A 21,276-nucleotide genomic window follows, 5' to 3' on the forward strand; every position below is an offset into this window, starting at 1 on the left:
AGACTGGTTCAGATCGTTCAGTCTCCTCTGTAGTTCAGACATCTAGGCCAACTTCTAGTTTTTTGATGCTTTGTCTCTTTCTACTTTTGGCTATCAGTTCAATGCCAACCTCAACCATACCCCGCCATGTCCAGCCCCGTTCTCTGGACTGCTCCGTTTCCCAAGATTTTTCTCCAACTTGATTGCGGTGTAAACTCAATTGATTGCACATAAAGACACACACTTGTCTGGTGCTATAGTGTCTCACAGCTGACAGTGCATATCAGAGCAAAAGTCAAGCCATGAAGTTGAAGCACAGATCTGGGGGAGGCTGCAAAAACATTTCTGCTGTGTTGACAGTTTCCAAAAACACAGTGGGCTCCGTATTTCTTAATTGGAAGAAGTTTGGAACGACTCTTCCTAGAGTCCAAACTGAGCAATCAGGGAAGAAGAGAGAGCCTTGGTAAAAGAGACAACCAAGAACCCGATGGTCAGTCTGGCTGAGCTCCAGAGACTCTGTGTGGAGATGGAAGAGAATTCCAGAAGGACAACCATCACTGCAACACTCCACCGATCTGGGCTTTATGGCTGAGTGGCCAGATGGAAGCCTCTCCTCAGTGACAGACACATGAAAGCACAAAAAAAGCACACAAAGGACTCTTAGATTGTGAGAAACAAAATTCTCTGGTCTGACAAAACCAAGACAGAACTGTCTGGCCTCAATTTGAAACCTCACTGTGGGTGAACCCAGGCGGCTCATCACCAGCAATAACACACTGTCTGAATGCTTTTTGCTTGTGCTGTGTGTACACATGGAAAAAAAACCTGACACAGATCTACGTTAATAACAAGACAGAGGCCTACAAACTGGCTTCAGAATTCTGACCGTGTTTTGCTGCGTCCATGTGACATCCCAGCCACAGCATGAGACCGCTCAATATCTTATCTTCAGCATGGAGCGGACGTCACGATCCAGCTGCTAGACAGGCACAGACACAAACAACAACACTGATCCTGGCACACATGCTGACACACACAATTACCTCTAGACAACAGATGAGTCATGGTTCATTTTTAGATCAACTGATGGTCAGTAAATACACTTTATGATCATGGTCCTTTTAGATCTGTGATTTTTAAATCAAAGTGAAACACTGCTGCTCACAAAGACAAAAACAGCTGCTTTGTTAGTATTTACCATCAGCAATAAAAAACTACAAAGGTTCTCACAGTTCACTTGTTTTTTGTTTTGTATTTTGCCAGCAATACCTAAGTACTTTTACATTTGATGCAGGACTTTTACTTAAAGGGGTACACTGCTCAAAAGAATTAAGACAACGCTTAATGGTCACAGTATAACACCAAGTCAGTTAAACTTCAGGGATATCGATCTGTCCATTTAGAAAGCACAAGTGATTGTGAATCAGTTTCAGCTGCTTTGGTGCAAATGAAAATGACAACTCCCAAAAAGAGAATGGTTTTAGATGTGGTGTCCACAGACAGTTGCTCTCTCCTCATCCTTCCTGACTGATTCCTCTCTAGTGTCCTTGTCACTACAGGAAGCATGAGATACCTACAGCCCAATCAGGTTACACAGGTTTGGCACATCCATACGTGTGGTCACAAGACAATTCGCTGTGTCTCCCAGTAGAGTCTCAAGAGGAGGAGATACCTGGAGACCGGCCGGTAGACAAGAAGAGCTGGACAGGGTCGTAGAAGGGCATCAACCCAGCAGCAGGACCGGTATCTGCTCCTTTGTGCAAGGAGGAACAGGAGGAGCACTGCCAGAGCCCTATAAGACGACCTCCAGCAGTCTACTGGTGTGCATGTTTCTGACCAAACTGTCAGACACCATGAGGATGGCATGAGGGCCCGACGTCCTCTACTGGCACCTGTGCTCACAGCCCGGTAACATGCAGCTTGACTGGCATTCGCCAGAGAACATCAGAATTGTCAGGTCCGCCATTGGTGCACCGTTCTCTTCACAGATGAGAGCAGGTTCACACTAAGCGCACAGAGTCTGGAGACGCTGTGGTGAACGTTATGGTGCCTGTAACATCATTCAGCATGACCGGTTTGGTGGTGGGTCAGTGGTGGTCTAGGGAGGCATACCCCTGGAGGATCACACAGACCTCCGTTTCATAGCCAACAGTACCCTGACTGCTGTTAGGTACCAGGATGAAATCCTCAGTGTGATTGTCAGACCTTACACTAGTGCAGTGGGCCCTGGGTTCCTCCTGGTGCAGGACAAAGCCCGGCCTCATGTGGCCAGAGTGTGTAGGCAGCTCCTGGATGACAAAGACATTGATGCCACTGACTGACCCTCTCGTTCCTCTGACTTAAATCCAGCTGAGCACCTGTGGGACATTATGCATCAGTGTATCTGACACCACCAAGTACCTCCACAGACTGTCCAGGAGCTGACTGACGCCCTGATCCAGGTGTGGGAGGAGGTCTCCCAGGACACCATCTGTCGACCATTGCCAGGAGTATATACAGGCATGTGGAGGCCATACACACTACTGAGTCACATTATGAGCTGCCATGATAAAATACACTGGGATCGATCTGTGATTTCAATTTTGTACTTTGACTTTTGGTGTGATTTTGAATCCAGCCCTCAGTGGGTTGATGATTTTGGTTTCCATTGACTGTTGTGTCATTTTGTTCTCAACAAACTGTACAGTGTGCATCCGTAAAGACTTTCAACTTGAATAATTCGTTCATCACAATCTGATGATGATTTAAATGTTCCCTTAATTTTTTTGAGCAGTTGTTTTTTTCAGTGTGGTGTTGCCACTAGTATTTGTCCTCTTTGTGAGACACAAAGCTCATTAGACTGATAAAAGTCATATTTTTGGATTATTCTGTCGAGTTTATTATTCTCATATGAGGAAGTGTGTACTGTGGTCCAAGTTATAAAAATCACACACTGCTCTGCATCACTTCTTCAACAAGTCTCCCACACAGGGGATCTTCTAACTGCTGGGAGAGGCAGAGTAATACTTTACTTATTAAGATAGCTTATACTGCCACCTGGTGGTCATACACGATATTACACATTTTACAGCACCTTGCCTGCTGTTTGAATTAACGTTGAGCTTTTTGAGTAAAACACAATGATGACTAAAGTAACTGCTGAAGTATATCATCTCCTGCAACCCCAGAACCTTTTAATAAAGACCTTTAGTGTGAGGTGACTTAAATATTAATTAACTTCAGAGGTGGAAAACATTATACATTATACATGACTGAGTTTCCACCCACTTCCGAATAATTCGCTCTCAAGGAGAGCCTCCTCATTATTTCATACCTGATTTCGAAGATGCCTTCTGCATATTTCATCAGGAGTCACTGAATGATTCACAACATTAGGGAGACAAAGAGGATGCAGAAATTATAGGCTGGTGTGGTTTTTGGAAATGACTGGATTTGTGCAGTAAAACAAGTTCACGAAAGAAGCAGTTGTTGAGTGTAATTTGGTTTGTGAAGACATTTTTTAACATGCTAAATAAGGTTATACAGAGATAATACATTAATGGTTAACAACTGCTTTTGCTCTGAAGCTCTGTCACTTCTTTTGGAGGAACCACATAATGCTGATTTGTGAACAAGCCTTTATTGTCAAGGTGATAGCTGACATTTCAAGTACCCTGTTGAAAATAGCATGAAATCAAAGCTATATGTTCAGGGTGGAGGGTTTGAACCCTTCTTTGTGGGGTTTGCATGTTCTCCCTGTGTCAGCGTGGGTTTTCTCCAGCTTCCTCCCACAGTCCAAAGACATGCAGGTTAATTGGTGACTCTAAATTGTCCGTAGGTGTGAATGTGAGTGTGAATGGTTGTCTGTCTCTATGTGTCAGCCCTGTGATAGTCTGGTGTCCTGTCCAGGGTGGACCCTGCCTCTCACCCACTGTCAGCTGGGATAGGCTCCAGCACCATAGCGACTCCTAACGAGATAAGAGGTTATGGAAATGAATGAATAAATAAACGAATAAAGCAATATATTCTCAGCTGAGAAATAATATATCTACAATACATGTTCTACTAACTAATCAGCCTTAAAGACTAGAATCTACATCAGCGATACTCAATTTACGGTTTGACCTTCACCGGCTCACAATGGGATTATTTTGTACCTTGAATTTAAGTAATGTGCCAGAGTGCATCAAAATGGGGGTGTCCTAAACAACTCTGCATAGACCAATCAATCAATAAATCAATTTAATTATTAGTCACTTGAAACCATAAGATACAGTTCCAGTGCAATGCAATTTGTATGTAATATAATCTGAAAAATATTTTTGTTTATGGCCCCAGGCGTCTTGCCAGTTTGCTAAAGTGGCCCCTTGGCGAAGCAAGTTCTGCTCTACTTTTTGAATTGTGAATTAGAAGTTATACTTAGTTTATAAATGGATAAAAAACCTTTTGTATCAACATTTTGGAGTTTCTGATACACTGACTATATATAAGCAGAATACATTTTTTATTTTATTGATCAAGTAGGGTTGATTCTGAGATCTACTGACTGTTACAGTACATAAGACATTTTCACTCCATGTCAGAGACGTTTAATTTCATACTTGAAGGAAAACTTCACCCACAAAATGACCATTTATTGGTCAAAGAGTCATGCTGTGTTACCTTGAATTCATGAAGGAAACATTTTTCTTGCAGCCTCCGATGAATGAAGAATCCAGAAATTGCAAATGTTGATTAATTGAAGTAGAAAAGGGACCAGGTTTAACAAACTAAAAAGTATATTAAAACATCTGTTTAGAAACTCCCACACAACTCCTGCAGTAAAATCCAACTCTGGGACTAAAAGTGAAAACATGCTTTTGAGTTCCGGTCAGAAAAGGCTGAAGGCAATGCAACGTGTCACTGAGCTTATGACTGGATAAATGAGAGTTGGATTATACTGCACGAGCTGTAAACAGATGTTTTGATATAGCTTTGCTGTTGTTAAAAACGGTGTGTCTGTGTCACTCTGCAGTTACACCTCCAAAACACTGGTCAGCGGTGGGGTTTCTGTAATGTGCTGTAAAGTTTAGTTGATTCAAAACACACATTAAACACACACTAAACATGGCTTAATAGTGACAGTTTCAAACACAAGTACACAAATCAGCTTCACTATAACTCGCAGCATTCACAAACACTCGTCTTTTGCTGGACACATTTTCCCCACAAATACAACATGCTAATGTTTTTAGCATAAATTAGCCTAGTAGCTAGCGGACTTTTCCTCTACTCATATGAAGCCAGGGACAACAGCAACATTTAACAAAGGTAACATTACAAAATGTGGCTCCATTACAACTCACAAGGTTCACCGACAAAACAACTGTCTTATACTAAACACGTTTTCCAAACAAATATAACATGCTAACGTTATTAGCGCCAGCCTATGGCATTTTACATTGTATAAATTAGCCCAGCAAATAGCTTAGATACCCTATAAGAGACTTAAAATGCTATTTTTGTGGAGGCTTTATTGTCTTCACAAATTATTGTTTCTTATCTGTGAAATTAAAGTAAATTAAAGCTTCGATTCCACTGAGAGAAATGGTGTCAGCTTACAAAAACAGACAGGAAGTCTGCGTCGCTGCAACGTGTAGTTAGATTTCTGGGGAGGTGCATGTCATTCAACGCAGAAGTATAAATCCCACCTAACTCCTACCACCCTGATTTATATTTGCAGAGTTTGCCTTTCATCAGAAATTCATAAGTCAATCAGAGAAAAGACAAAAAACAATCTGAAGTAATTCTATTTGTTTATTTCATACTTCATGTCAAGATATCTTTTTTCATATGAAGTTATGCCTCATAACAAAAAGAACGTGTTTAAAGAACGAAGAAAATCGTGGCTCACAAAATAAAGGCATTCTCTCATAATATTCTTTACAAAGTCATCTTACAACGAACAAAAAAAAAAAAAAAACAAGAACAATGTCTCAGTTGTAACAGCAGAGTACGATAAATCAAAGGTCCTCACTAAACTTTTGACTTGAACCTAACTGTGACAAAAGGGAAAAAACAAAAAAGAACAGAATGATCTGTACATACAAATACAGTTTAGCTCCTGAGATTCTCCGTGGAACAGAGTCGCTGCTCGAAACCTGCACCACGGCAATGTCAGCACCAGTGAGGATTATCTGCTTTTTGATTATTTCAAATGAAGTAAAATGGATTTTTTTTTTAATCCTTTATCTGCTTTTCTGTGCTTGAAAAACTTGTGTTACAAACCCCTGATGCAAATATTGCAATGGTGGAAGATTTGGAGCAACATTCGACCCCGCCATACACAACTGGTGACGTGAACAAGTGCCAAAATGAAACTGCAACTAGAATAAAGTCCGAACTGCGCTGACTTGATCCGATCACCATCACCTTTCTCTCTGTTCGTTTGAAGATGTCTGACGATCAGAAATGAAACACAGTGACCAGGGTTATAAAGTAGATATGGTGTGTGTGGGGGTTAGTGTATAATTATCTCTTGTTCACGAGGACATATACAAGCAATGACGACCACTCTCTCTTTAGCGACTGAAAACTTTGGTGATGCACAAACGGCTTGAGATACCTGAACACTTCACTTTAATATTGCTTTGACAAAAGTTATCATATGCTGTACAATATTCACTGACGGCACGACCGTTTGACAAACTCATTCACACGTATGAAAACCTGACAAGAAGTTGGCGAGCAAATATTTATGTATACAGGAGGAGCTGCAGAGACGACTCTGACGTGGTCTACTGTCAGATTGTTTTTTCCTACAGGACGAAGACAGATGCTTTATGGCTGGTACTATTACACTGTTTACATTTTCCACCACCACCTCCCTATCTGAAATCTATACACAACAAAGTGAGAATATTGGTTCAAGGGGGAGGCGCCTTTATACCTCACTGTTTTTTTTAATCTCCTCCCGTCGTTTCTCATATGCCTCCCTTTCATAACTTTCTTCCCGCAGCCAGAGATAAACTGAGATCAATCGTCAGTTTTTTTTCCGACCCTCGCAGATCCAAGATTTGGGGTTTTTTGGACGCAGAAAAACACGTTTCCATCTGTTAGGGAGATCTGTTCATCCAATAGATGCATTCGAGACGAGTCCTTCTGTTCTTTGCCAAAGCCAAAGTCCCAGTTGACATATCACTCAAACAGTCATCCATAATCTGTCCTTTTTTATCTGCCAAAGAGTATGATGAAAAATCTGTTATCCTAACTTAACCCACAAATAGTTCCCTCTCGCTGCTGATTCAATTCTTCCCCAGTACAGAGGAGGATAGGTGCCACGTTCACCACTCATGTCCTTCGCCTCCTAGTGTCCATTGGCCTCAGGGGCCGAGGCGGGGGTGGAAGGGGTGGAGGAGCGAGAGGTGACCGAAGCCTTCTCTCCACCAGGACTGGAGGCTGAAGGAACGCTGTCGGGAACCTTGACCCCGGCCAGACCGACAGGAGACACCCCGGCGGCTGCTGCTGCCGCTGTGGCCACGGCAGCCGCCCTGCTCGCAGTGATGGCGGAAACTGGTTTAGGCTGAGCCTGAAGTCCTGGGCTGCAGATGAGGTGATGCCTCTCCCAGTCTTTGTGCTGGCAGAAGGAGCCACAGTAGCGAGCTGCGTTGCAGCCGCTGCACGTCTCGCTGGCTTTGCGGCCACAATTCCAGCAACACTGAGGAAGAAAGAAGAGACAACTTAGTTTACTCAGGAATGTAAGGGCAGGAGTCCTAGGTAAGCATCTTCCAAAATAAAAGCAGAAACTTAACACTGACACACCATCACTCTGATAATTGTGTTTCTGGCCACCTGATGAATTTAAGTCCAATATTTACTCTTCCTTGAGCTCCGTTTGCTCTCCACCAACCCCTGAGGGAAATATTTATCTTTGTAGCTGTTAAATGCTCCACTGCCTTTGTCTGTTTTTTGGTGCTGGACAAATAGGGAACAGTGGAGTTTTAGAGACCCTGAGACCCAAGGCACGACCCCGGACTTGCACGGGTTATATTATGGTCAATCTGGTCTGGGTGAGGTCTCATTCTATTACCGTCTATTAGCATGCTACATTTGTTTGGAAAATGTGTTTAGAAGAAGACAGTTGTTTTGTCGGTGAACCTTGTGAGTTGTAATGGAGCCGAATTTTGTTAAATGTTGCTGTTGTCCCTGGCTTCATATGAGCAGAGGGAAAGTCCACTAGCTGCTAGGCTAATTTATCGAATGTAAAATGCCATAGGCTTGTGCTAAAAACATTAGCATGTTGTATTTGTGGGGAAAATATGTTCGGATAAAGACAAGTGCTTTGTCTGTGAATGCTGCGAGTTATAGTGAAGCTGAATTGTGAATTTGTGTTGACATTGTCGCTACACAGCTCTGCATAATATAATAACAATATTGTGTGGATTCAACCTGTCACTTAAATGGAGTCATTTGATTCAATTTCAATGGAAAAAAAAATGATTATAGCAGCTTTTAATTATGACTGTGAACATTTAACTGTAAACTGTATTTAAACTAAAAACAAAATAAGATGCTTCTATGCAAAATCACCCTTTTAATGCAGGACTTCACAGAATCTCCACACCATCTCTCTGCTCACCTCACTGGAGTCCTCCTGCTCGTTGATGACCATGATTGCGTCCTCTTGAGCCTTCCTCTTTGCATCAGCCAGAGTCTTTTCCATCTTAGCTCTCTCAGAGGCAATCATTTCAAAAGCCTTCTGCTCAGCCTCTGCTACTGCCTTCTGAACCTCATCCATGGCCTGACGCTTCACCTCATTCACTGCTTCTTCTGCGGGGGAGACAAGTGAGACAAGTTTAAACTCTGCACAACCGCATCAGTAAATAACACCACAGATGAGCACAGTTTGATGTTTTAAGTTTTCCTCTGTCAGTGCATAATGATTATCTTTGTATCTAACTTAATGTATTAAGGTTTTTTTCATTAACACATCAGCGATTTAATTTTCCAATGTAATTGTGTTCTTACCAGCTTTCCTCCAGATCTCATCTGTAACGTATGCTGAGCCTGGCCGTGGTGCAAAGTCGCGCTGGGAGTCTGCGGGAAAGCAGAGACAGAAGGGATTAGCACCTGCCAAGGCTTATAAGGATATTAAGATGATTAATTGTTGAAATAATGGCTGACTTTGTGACTGACAGCTCAATCAAGGTAACAGGTGCTCACAAAGAAAGGCCACAGAGGCAGGCAGTGATATTATCTTTGTCGTCTTTTATTTTATCCTCGACGCAAACAAGTCTGCATATCTAGGCCACACATCCGACGTAATTGTTGTTTATCAGAGTCTTGGACTGATCTGAGATCTGACAGCTTTAGAAAGGAATGTGTTTGGCTTGGAGGGAATTGCAGACCAACAAGCTGTGTCAACATTCTGTCTGTTCCCTCGAATCTCTCCCTCTCTGCCTGCATCTCAATTCATTTCTGTGTCGCTACCGGGCTCTGCCTCTCCAGCACTGCCACCTGGCTCATCTCCTCTTTCCCCCATCTCTTATATCCTCCGCCTCGCCACCACTTTCTCTCTTCGCCATCATTTGCATCCTCTCTCTTCTACCCAGTCTGCACGCACCCTCCCCGCCTCCATTTCCACCCCCACTACAGTCTTCCTCAGCCCGAGCCCAGGCAGGCAGGCAGGCAGGCAGGCAGGCTTCCCGGCTGGGGGCCCAGATGGTGCTCAGGCAAGTCAGCCAGCTCTGGGTCTCTGAGCCTGCAGGACGGCAGGACGGCCCTTCTGTGGCCGATATGGCCGAGGCCGGTCCTGGCACCTGTCTGTGACTATGGACCAGCAGGGGGAAGGCAAGGCTGGCACTCAGAGAGAACCGTGCCAGTACACAGCAGACTGGGGGACTAACTGTGGAGGGACTCACTAACACACTGACATGTGACTGAGCTGCAGTTCTACTGATGACCACCAGACGGCGTAAAGAGTATGAAACAGAAGACAGGCTGCCCTTGCTGGTGCTCAGACCTTTCACTATCATGTCCACTGCATACATCTCAATTCAGATCATTATATCTTATTATCAAGATTATACTTGGCATTTTGGTTCAGTTTTTGTAACAGACTTGAGAATTAAAGGAATACTTCATCCTCCAAATGACTATTTACCCATGTTACTTTCAGTTTGTGAAGAAAACTGTTTTTCTCACTTGTCTCAGGTGATCAAAGAATCCAAAGACAAAGTCCACCTTTAACAACAGCAAAACTACATCAAAACATCTCTTAAAAACTCTCACACAGCTTGTGCCGTATAATCCAAGTCCCATTTATCCACTCATATGCTCAGATCTTCCCAAACAGACAGCTGTTTCCGACAGGGAGCTGAACTAAAATTGAAAAGCCCCGTTTCCACCGAGTAGTCTGGTACAGTACTGTTCAATTTGGTACGTCCAAATTGAACCATTTTAGACGTGTCCAGCGTCTAAAATTAAAATCATGGAATACACATCTATTCACTCTGTTTTATGGTAGAAGTTTGATAAATGTGGGCAAATAAAATTATCTGCACAATAGAAAATTCTATCAGGCTGAACGTTATTTTCTTGTAATTTGGGTGAACTGATCCTTTAAACGTAAACACTAACTGTTTTCCACTGGCTTGGCCTCATGAAGCAATCCTCCCATGTGGAAAACAATAGGCACCGATCACAGAGATGACAACAGAATGACTGGTTTCTGCGGCACACCAACATAAGTGAATTAAATCTAGCGGCACCCACCCGACTCTGCAGAGTGGGGGCTGTGTGTCTTGGAGAAGGGAGCGGAGCCTGAGCCTCCTTTGCGCGGGTCCTCCTGCTCGCTCGAGCGCCGTCTCCAATAGTTGAGCTCCTCGCGATCCGACTCCTGGCATCGCCTGAGCACGCTCACTGACCTCCGTGTCTTCTCTACCATGTCGACGATGCAGTTCAGCACCTAGAGGAGGAAGATTATTATATTAATTTGAAGCCCGTATGTTTGGGGGTTATTATCTTTAGCAGCAAAACATGGATTCCTCGTGTGAATGTGTGACGTCCAGATGTGCTATAGATTGCTTTCATACTGTGTGAAGTTAAAAACTCTTTGGTATAGGACGCCAGGAAGACAAATTACATTTTACATTCTTTCTATATCACAAGCCATTAGCAGTGGTGGTGCCTGTCTGCAGACTTACATGGTCCAGATGCCTCCATTCATCAGCCCACTCTCTGTCTGTCAGTCTGTGGTCCACCGGCTCCTCGCGGTAGCCCCCGTTAGTGCCTGATTAAAACACACAAGATAGACCACAGGCCGATGTGATTAACGTTCTTTTTAATATGAGAGAAGCCACAAGTGACAGTAAGTGAGTGAAAGGTGTGTATACGTCTGCGTCTGTAGCCAATCTCGGCAAAAAAAACTTTAAATTTTGAGCTACAGTAGCGTCATTACCTCACCACAAGATAAACTGAGAATATTTCCCCACATAACAGAAGAGAAATGACTTAAAAGTCAAAGGCCGCACTTTTTTTTTTTTTTTTACACCAGAATCAAGAGTGACAGCGATGAGGTGAAGTAAACGGGCAGCAAAAATAAGAAAAGATGTGAGATAGATCAGGAGATTGTGAGCGAGAAAGGTGGGGTGAAAGAGAAAAGGAGATGGCTGTGATGCAAAACAGACTTCCAGCACCCAGAGCCTGTGCACATCTGGAAGTCAGCTGTCAACCGCACACTCACACACAGACACACACACACATACACTCCCCAAACGTCTCCCTTAGCACCTCCCCTCCTGGAGCTCACGGCATTCCAGTAGGGAGACACTCAGGCTGAGTGGAGTGGCTCCACTTCTAAACACAACCAGCCGGTCTGACACTCACTGTGGACCATTACAACCATGAACACACACGCACACACGCACGCACATGCACGCTAATTTAGTTAACTATCTGATTCCAATTGAGTCATTGCACAACACTATGACTTAAGCAATATTTAATTGTACATTTAACTGCAATAATTGTTTGCACACACAAGCTTGTGCTCATGCACGGCCCCAAAATGTCTTGATACATGTCCATACGCAGAGAAACACACTGACTACAAAGACAGCGCAAACCGCTATCTCTTAAAATTGAGTAACAAACAGCCAACAAGAGGCCACATGCACACTGGGCCTGCTGAAAAGAATAATGATTCCCTCATGCGCACACACACACACTCGCTAGCCTTCCCCTCGACCTCTTCTCCACTCCTGGTTCTCATCAGCGTTCATCAGTTCAAAGCCACGAGTGCGTGGACTGATGTGTTTATGTGTGTGTGTGCCTGTGAGTTAAGTGGCGGCAGGCGGGCGGGAGGCTGTCAGACAAGGGACTAAGGCCTTATAAACACAGCACCTCTACCATGAACATATCAAGGTGTGTTTCTCTACGTGTGTGTGTGTGTGTGTGTGTGTGCCTGTGTCTGTGAGCTACTGCTGTTTCCACTGCTTGCTGACAAGCCCCAAATGGAGGGTAGATATACACCAGAGGAGATCCGACCCTCCCTGCCTGGACAGTACGGCTCTGTTTATACACACATGTGGAGTCCAGAGAGATATACGGGGACGGCTACACAAACACACAGACCACCCGTTATCGCTCACAGAATGCATGTGCGTTCATGCAAGTGTGTTAAAATCTAGATTAATCACCCACTTGGGTTCAGTCTGCTGTAAAGAACCAGATCTAGGTTAAATTTTTTTGGTGTTAAAGTGATTTGCAGGAATATTCTGCCACAGAATGAGGTTTGTTTTTGGACTGAGTTTTTCCACAACTGAGACTGAACCTCTCTTTAGGAATAAATGAAATGTCAGTGCTCATTAACTTTAAATCCTGAGAAGACATGACTGAGAAACCTGGCCAACAAAATAACCTAATAAGCGTCACATACCAGGGAGTCTGGGCCTGTCTTTGAGCTCGCGGATCTCCAGCATGCGTTGGCTGTGCTCACGGTGTAGGATGTGCGGTGCTGCGATGTCATCCAGCGCGTAGTGCTGCAAGGGCGGAGGGGTCGGGTGAAGCTGGGCGCTGAGGGGCAGCGGGTGGGCCGGGCTGTGTCGGGGAGCTGGGCTGATGGTGCAAATTCGTTTCGCGGCGGGCTCCATGGCTGCAGGTGGACGTTCGTGGAAACCGTTCTCTTTAGCTCTGAAGGAGAGAGGGCAGTAGGCGGTTAAAACAAATAAGAAAAATAAAAACGAGCAGAAGGATGAAGGCTGCATGTGTCCACTAACTTTTATCTAACCTGCTGGGGCTGTGTCTCTTGGTAACAGTTTCAGGAGGCTCCATCAGCAGCTCAGAGGAGTCTGGAGAAGACGCCATGGTGGTGCTCAGCAGGAGATGCTCATGCTGGGACAGGTACTGGGCTGGGGTCTGCTTGGCTGCCCTCGCACAATGGAGGAGCTCCCTTTGTAGAAGGGGAAGGTTTGCCTGACGAGAAATAAATAAACTGGTGAGGTTTCATTCTAATCTACAGAGGAGTCTTAAGTCTGAGAGGAGGAAAATTAACAAATCTACCCAGGAAATCTTTGATTTAGCGATGTTGTGCCACCTTAAATGTCAGCCGGCTCAGGTCCCCCAAGAGTCTACGATCACCACTGGCCGTTTGCCAGTCACGTATTCAGTCACACATCAGTCATACCCAAACCGCAACCTCCAGGGCTGCAAAATGAAGGCAACTAGAAAAGTGCCAAAAACTGCAGTTCCTCAAATGGCCACTGGAGGCTGGCTCCAGTGGCAAGTCAATGTCCATAGATCCCCATCTTAAATGCCAAACTTTACAGCAGAAAGAAACATTGCATTACATTTAATTTAGGCTTACAGGTATGTATATGTAAGGGCGGGGCCGCCTGACTAACCATCTATGAGTCAGATCCACCCTCTCGTCCAAATCACTTCTGGCTACAAAAAAAACCAATATGGTGACGGCCAAAATGCCGAATTAAAGACTTCAAAGCGGTAGTCCACAAACCAATGGGTCATGTCAAGGTAGCTGAGTTCATTATTTTATACAGTCCATGCTCAATCAGAGATCAGCAGAAAAAGAGAAGCACCAATCTGAATCAAGCAGACCTGAACTGTCCAAGACAGACCACCAGCACTGTTCGAGAGCTGAGAGACACAATGTACTTATGCATCCTGGGGAAGACGCCATAGTGGGAGTTAGAGGGTTTAAAGAAGGGGGGCACTGACTCCTTGAGGTCTGGCTGTAAAGCTCAATTTGGGTCTGGGTGTTGTTTTGTGGCTGCCTCCATGGTGGCTGTGGCTCAAACAAAAAACGGCTGAGCTTTCTAAGCTGCTGCTGAAGTTGGTTACTAAGGTCGTGGCAAAGATATGCCTGATGATACAGAGGCTTTTAAACTTCGAAACATTTCATAAGAAACGATACACAGGCTCCACTTCTCCCCTCATTCCCTACCTTCTCTCTCTTGACTTTTTTTAAAAATATTTATCTGTGACTGTCTCCGTCCTATCTTTCCATCTTGCTTTTGTTCCCTGCGTTTCCCTAATTAGGAACAGACTCTGGTGTGTTTGCAATTACACTGCTTCCTCACTCCCTCATTCTCCCTCTTCTTGGGCAACTGACTAAATAACCATGCCGTTCTCATTTTGTGACTCTGACCTCCTCCTTTCACGTAGCACTTTCAGCCATTATCTAGCAGGTTCTGTAAATGCAGGCTCCTTCTTCCTCTTATCTTTTCTTCTCTGTCTGTGCTAGCTAACACACGCAGCATCTCTCCCTGTCGGTGTACTGTCGTCACAAAGATGCTGATACCTCCGCTTTATGGTCTGCTCTGTCCCTGTGCTCTCTTTTGCCTCTTTCTCCCATGCTCCTCTGCCTCCCTTCTTTCCCTGGGGCCCCAGCTAGTGGACACATGTGCTGTGTGTCAGTTGAGCAGAGGGCTCTCTGGGGTTCAGCGGGGCGGATGCTAGATTGGCGGCGCCTTGGCAGCTGAATGCTCTTTTAACGGGACAGCGGCTCCATATGGCACACTGAAGCCCATAAAAAGGGAAGGGAACACTTTATAGGCATGTTTCACACTTCCGAGTTCCCACTTTTCCCTCTCTCCTCCTCACCCACCTCACTCTCTTTTCCACTTCCTCACCCCTGTGACTTCGTCCCATCTGTCTCTTTCTCCCCCACTCTCTCTTGTTTTTTAAGACAGACTCCTCTCAAGGAGTTGGAATTAAGTTGCGGGGGACCCCACCCCCTCGTAATAAATTAGCAAAAGGAGGGGAACAGAGGTTTCTTGTCTCGGCGCTCTCCGGCAGACAGATGGAGGGGCTCCAAAGGTGAGTAAGAGGTAAGTGTGGAAAAAGAGCAGATTTCGACTGCTTGAAGTTGCAGCGGTACAACCGACTGAAGATTTATGGGCTGCTTTACCGAGGGGAGCTCCTAAAAAGTATACTCTTGCAGACTCCCCTGGTTACAAAGGGGCTCGAGAGGCTGTTTAACACACACACTCATCTGTTGCTTGTCAAGTCAACACGCAAATGTTGATAGTTTCTTTGAACTCCAGAGAAGCCGTTTATTCAATTAGAAAACCTACACAGATCTTTATTTATAGACTACTGCATTGTATATGGAGACGCCGTAATAAAGTGTAATGACTCTGTTACTTTTCCATCATGACTCACAAGCGCTGATGCGATTGCCCATAGACTGTATAGATCATACTGAATGAAGGTAATGTTAGTGTCAAGCACCTTCTCTATCACTTGTTATTATGCCATTAATAAGGCAGCACTGGTTGACAACCACTGTCGAGAGACGTGAGGGCCACAGTGTTCTGAAACCAGAGTGTGTGAGGTTTAAGACTTAAACTGAGAGGGGGAAGAAAAACACTGGTGCCGAGAAAAAAGGAAGTAGCCCAACGGAATAATGCAAAGCAAATATGGGAATGTGGAGGGGAGGTTGAAGATGTGTTTACCTTGAGGAAAGGAATGACAAAGGGCCGTAAGGGGAAGTTGGTGGCCTCCTGAAGCCGTGAGTGGAACTCCTCAATGGTAACCGTCGAATTCTAAGGAGGCAGGTAAACAAAGTTTAGAAACTAATCAGTCTATGTCATTAAGAGAAGATGAAAAAGCCATTTCTACACAAAATAATCAAAATTACCACGAGGGCCAGAACCAGGCTTCGGACGCTGTCTCCAATCTCAGGAGAGATGTCGTTGCCAAACTGCTGCAGCGTGGTCAGGAAACGTTTGAGCTTGCTCAGCTGGCGAGCCCCACAGGTGGCCGGCAGCTGCTGGTTAGCCAGCGATGAGGAAGAGGAAGAGGATGGTCCGTTGCTGTAACGCTGCGGTGGAGATGGCACTGCATTCAGGGTTGGTGGGGAATGATGATTCCCATTAGTCACTGGGGAGGAAAGGTGAGATGAGGAGGGGATATTAAGATGATTCCTCATAAGAATGGACACATGATTTAAACCTACTTATGAGACTAATGCCTATCATACGCTATAAGACTTTTTCAGGACTTTAGTCTGACACCCTCTCACATCTCAAGATGTTTTTAGTCACATGCTATAAGATGTTGCAAAGACCTAGGTTCTGGCAGGGTCACTATTTGCAAGACTTCAACTAGATTATTTCCAGCCCTGCTCGTGTTGGAAAATCTTATGCCAAAGTCCCTTTTAAAAAATGTCAGTTTAACAATTCCTTATGTGTCTGCAAAAACAAGTAACTCCAGAAAAACAAGATAAAAGGCCTCATATGTGGACACTTCTACTGTCAATTCGGCATCAATATAATCCACAAATCTAAACTGTATTTGGATCAAACTTTACATGTTGGATTTTGTAGCCTCAACTCACTACCAGCTTTTATTGATTAGATTTCTCACTACCATGAGCGCTAGTTGGTGGTTCAGATGCACACTAAATCCACAACTCCGAATGAGAAGAGAGAAGACGAGACTTGTTTTTGATTTGCATGAGCCAAGACTAAACATACAATAATATTAAACATGTTTGATTCTATGGGAATGGCAAGATGCACAAGAGACTGACTTGAGACAACTCGGACTAAGCTTTTATAACCACCTTGCACCTTATTATTAAGATCCTGGGAGCATACACCATCTGAGGTAAACATCATGATTTTATTCTGACATTGGAAATTTGTCTGCCAGAGTTGTTTGGTCTGAGGCCGGCATGAGGATATCATTTGCAAAAGAGAATGACTCTTACATGCTGTGGTGGAAAACGAGGCCGGGCGAGGGCCGCTGGGGTTGACAGAGGGCAGGGGTGGCATGGTGGAGCTGGCACTGCTGCTGGGGGCTGATCTGGAATGAGTCTTAGCATCCACAGGAGAACCGGGCATGGCAGGGCTCTTCTTCTCTCTACTGTCTGCAGAGGGAGAAAAGAGGACAGAGAGTTCAGCTGTGGGTCATAAACCAGAACAGTTTTCAAAATGTTGTCTTGTTCTCTACGCTAAAGCAACAGGACACATAAAAATGTACAAAATAGATTTAAGAAGACCATTTGATCGAAAGCTATAAAAAGAAATAAAGGATTTTAACTCACATGACACATAAACAAGCCACTAAAAAGACCAGTTTTGCTTTCCTAATCAATGCAGGAGCTTCAACTCTGTGGCCACAAAAGAAAAAAGAAATGCCAACCCCCCAACCCACTTCACATCACACAACACATACTGCCAGAGCATCAACCACCCTGCCTCCCCCCATCAAAGAGCCAGATGTCTAAAGTTTATCCCCTTACTCCCAACCATTCAGATCAATAACAGAAGAAATGCTGAAGAAGCCTATTGTGTCGGGAGAAGAATGCCCCCTCATTGAGTGCCCTAGAAAATGGGGAGGGGGGGCGGAGTGAGAAAGGGACGGGGTTATTTCACGCTTTACTAACAAGATCGGCAAAGCTTTTGAATGTTAAACGCAACTTCTCAATATGCTATTGCCGCTGAATGAGACCACCAGATAAGGGGCATGGGGAAAGTGAAATGGGGGGTGTGGCGGCCGGGAGATGCGGGATCAGAAGCTGTCTTTGTCTCCTGGAGATCCATGAAGGCCGGGGTCCCGTCTCCATTTAGAGTGGATCAGACTTTTCTAACTGCTTCAAGAATGGACGATTAATAGACAAGCATGGTCTCGAGGGTCATGGGTCAGCAGAGAGCAGCTTTTTAAATGTGGTTTCATGGTTTTAGGGCTTTGGCTTCAATGGCGCCCTTTATATCTTTTTCACAGCTATGAACTCTGCATGGCCTTGAGCCGCAGGGTCCCAGTTTATAAAGGCTTAAGTTGGAAGATTTAAGCCGTCAGTAGGTAACTCGTGAGAACTCAAAGGGAGGAATTACACCCATTGAATGAATAAAGAGTGCTTTAGATTTCGTGAGTGTGCAAAAAATATGTAAACACGTACAGAAATCAATGCATTAAGAATTCAGAGGAAATAAATTACAAAAGTATGTGTATATACAAGCACACGCACTTACAAGAAACTCTGTCAACAAACTCTCAGCCCCGCTTGCCTTCAAGAGTCGATCTTTCTGCACACTTTCTCAATCTGCCCCATGCAACTCATCTGTCATGTCTGCAATTCATTATACAGCTTCGACTGTTCTTCCTTCTGTTTTGCAGTCCTCTTCACGCTCTCTCCTTCCCTCTCGTTCTTTCTCAGCCCTGTGGCTTGCCTGCCATCGCTCCACCTGTTCACCAACATAGGGGGCAGGAAGGAGGGATCTATGCAGACATTTGGACTGTCGTGCCCACCACACACGCGGTCTGCCAGCGCACCGCAGGAAGCAGCCTGCAGCACGCACACGCACCGGTTCCAAAGCTCCGCACACTCCATCCGTATGGCCAGGAAATTAGACTGACATCTCAATAACAGAATCAACGGGGCATATGGCCTTTAGTGTCAAGACTGTTACCATGTAAACAACTTCATATATACACAAGAGCTCCGGCGTTCAGCTCGTGCTTTTCAACAGCGTCGCATGGAAATGTATTCACAAGTCGACATGTTGACACATCATCAACAGTTCTCCCCTGGCAGTGAACAGTACTTCTGTGTCCAAATGACTGTCATCCTTGTGAAGCTTCTTGCAGGCCTATTGTGTGTGACTGACAGGTCCGACATGAGTCCGCAGAACATAAACACGCTCAACGGATACAAACAAGTCACGCAAATGTCTTGTTGTGCATCCAATTTCAGCACGGAACTGAGAAATTAGGCTACAGCTGCGTCCGTGCCATCTTAAGATGTGGCACGGTCTGTGGTTAGCTGTGCCAGAGGTAATGGCCAAAACAGGCGACATCAGGTGTGTGTGCATGTCGCGCTGACAGCCCATAGAGGATTGCCTCTGCTTGTCAATTAGACAGCGCACATAGCTGGATGACTTCATCTGGCTTGCGAGCACCTGAGTCCATCGGATCTAGTCACAGGGTCGTCAGGGGAGGCAGCTGTTACAGCAGCCACAAAACACACACACACACACACACACACACACACACACACACACATAGTGTATAAAGTGGTCTGATGTTAACTCAGGTGAATGTAGGCTTAGAGGAGGATGTGGGGTGTTTGTCTGGTCTAAATACCACCTGTCGTCTTTCCTCTAATGGAACAAAGACAAGGTACACAAAGCTCCTCACTACACATCAAGAGGATTTCATGGAAATGCCACGATGCATAGGCAACACTTTGAAGCAGAGGAGATAACACTGTGAGCAGACCAATGCATACTGAATATAAAGCTAATACCAGACAGCTTCAGCTTGTCAATTTATAAAACAATTACAGATTCTGCTCACCTCTCCATGCTGTCTTCTCTCATCATCTCTCAAACAGATAATATAAAGTTAATCTCGTGTGTTACCCGAGCTTACTTATTTGCTCTCTACTACAGTTGTTACTGCAGCGATGGAAAAGTAATCTGTGGAGTGCATCTGTGGTGATGGCTGTCGTTGCTAGCCAGGTGTTTCTTGTTTGTTCAGCTTCAGGTGACGCTCGTCTGCATTAAAACATTCAATCGGCTTTAATTGCCTCTGCCTCTGCAGGTGATGATTTAAAATGAGGTTCAGGAGGAGAAAGAGACAGAGACAGAACAAGGCTTTCCCCATCAGGCCACAACTGTGACTGAAGCCAATCCATTAAATAATGAAATCGGAAACGACAAGACAGATAAAGTGCCAGGAACATTCATTTACCTCCTTACATGAAGTGAGGAGCGATAACCGAATTTGAGTCAGTGCAAATAAATTAATCTTGATGTGACGTATAAATAAATGTGTTCAGTGTTAGGGTTTATTAAGCCCGTGGTTTTACTCTGAGGTTAAAACTCTCTGGCGGCTGTGAGTCACGGCGTATGTGTTTGTGCGAGTGCATGCTGTAGGACTGTGTGTACTGGCGGCGTGCTGCTATCTCAGTCCTGTCAGTGTAGATGAGGTGAGAGAAGATGTAACACAGGCCTCACTAATTTATCAAAGAGCAAAAAGACAATGGAGCACATGTGCAATGCTACAAGTATGCAGGCCCAGAAGATATGCTAACACCCACAGGCACACAAAGCTAACTGAATCAAACCTTACAACACTTTGTTTAAATGAATATAGCTGAATGTTTTCTTACTAGAAGTTAGCCTCGCTTAGGACAAACGCTGGAGCAAGGGGGGAAACCAAGCTAGCTCACTAACCTATCTTCATAACAATACTTTACAACAACTCCAAAATGGTCATAAATACAGTTATTGTTTATTGTGTGTTGAGTTAGCTTAGACACAAGCTTTCTGACCAACAACGGGCTATGAACACAGGACCTTAGAAGTAACTAATGTCCTCGCTGTCCAAACGCTGAACAAAATGTAGTTATTTGGTAGGTAGCTTGATAGCTAACAAGCTAACGCATGTAAATAAGAGAAAATGTTAGTAGCTGCAGGTAATTTTTCCTCTTTTTGAGAGGGTTAGCTTTATCACACGATTCTACTCTTTGTGCCAAGCTAGGCAAAACATGTACTGGACCATGAGTGCACAGAAATTAAACTTAAAGGGACTCTATGCATATTCAGAGTGTATGAGTTGCCTAGACATGGTTCTCAACATGGAGTTGACTGGGCTCGTGGCTAGCTAGCAGCTTACATTGCTAACTATTTAAAGCGCTGAAGGGTAACAGTGCTGACAAAATTAACCGTGTTAACCTGGGGGAGCTACATGCCATCTACAGCATATGAGTTGTCTGAACATGGTTCTCAACAAGAGAGCTAACAGTGTCAACGGTGGCCATCTTGATTTAAGCTGTTACCATTGTATGAGCACAGTGCAAATGTGTTGGCA

General features: G+C 44.5%; 1 protein-coding gene across 3 annotated transcripts in view; it reads right to left on the minus strand.

Moving 5' to 3' along the window:
• Window positions 1-5,770: 5,770 nt before the first annotated feature.
• Window positions 5,771-21,276, minus strand: part of cbfa2t2 (CBFA2/RUNX1 partner transcriptional co-repressor 2) — a 51,748-nt gene continuing 36,242 nt past the window's right edge. For 2 of the 3 annotated variants that reach the window (XM_049586732.1, XM_049586874.1), the window contains exons 2-11: window positions 17,171-17,329; window positions 16,097-16,338; window positions 15,912-16,001; window positions 13,226-13,410; window positions 12,875-13,128; window positions 11,142-11,227; window positions 10,711-10,903; window positions 8,965-9,033; window positions 8,576-8,766; window positions 5,771-7,654 (exon numbers count right to left, since the gene is read on the minus strand). In XM_049586732.1, coding sequence (XP_049442689.1) covers window positions 7,304-7,654; window positions 8,576-8,766; window positions 8,965-9,033; window positions 10,711-10,903; window positions 11,142-11,227; window positions 12,875-13,128; window positions 13,226-13,410; window positions 15,912-16,001; window positions 16,097-16,338; window positions 17,171-17,329 — 1,820 coding nt within the window. In that variant the 3' untranslated portion in view covers window positions 5,771-7,303. The remainder of the gene's footprint in view (window positions 7,655-8,575; window positions 8,767-8,964; window positions 9,034-10,710; window positions 10,904-11,141; window positions 11,228-12,874; window positions 13,129-13,225; window positions 13,411-15,911; window positions 16,002-16,096; window positions 16,339-17,170; window positions 17,330-21,276) is intronic. The other variant, XM_049586801.1, reaches the window with a different exon arrangement.

The sequence above is a fragment of the Epinephelus fuscoguttatus genome, linkage group LG1 (assembly GCF_011397635.1).
Source record: "Epinephelus fuscoguttatus linkage group LG1, E.fuscoguttatus.final_Chr_v1".
Taxonomy (NCBI): domain Eukaryota; kingdom Metazoa; phylum Chordata; class Actinopteri; order Perciformes; family Serranidae; genus Epinephelus; species Epinephelus fuscoguttatus.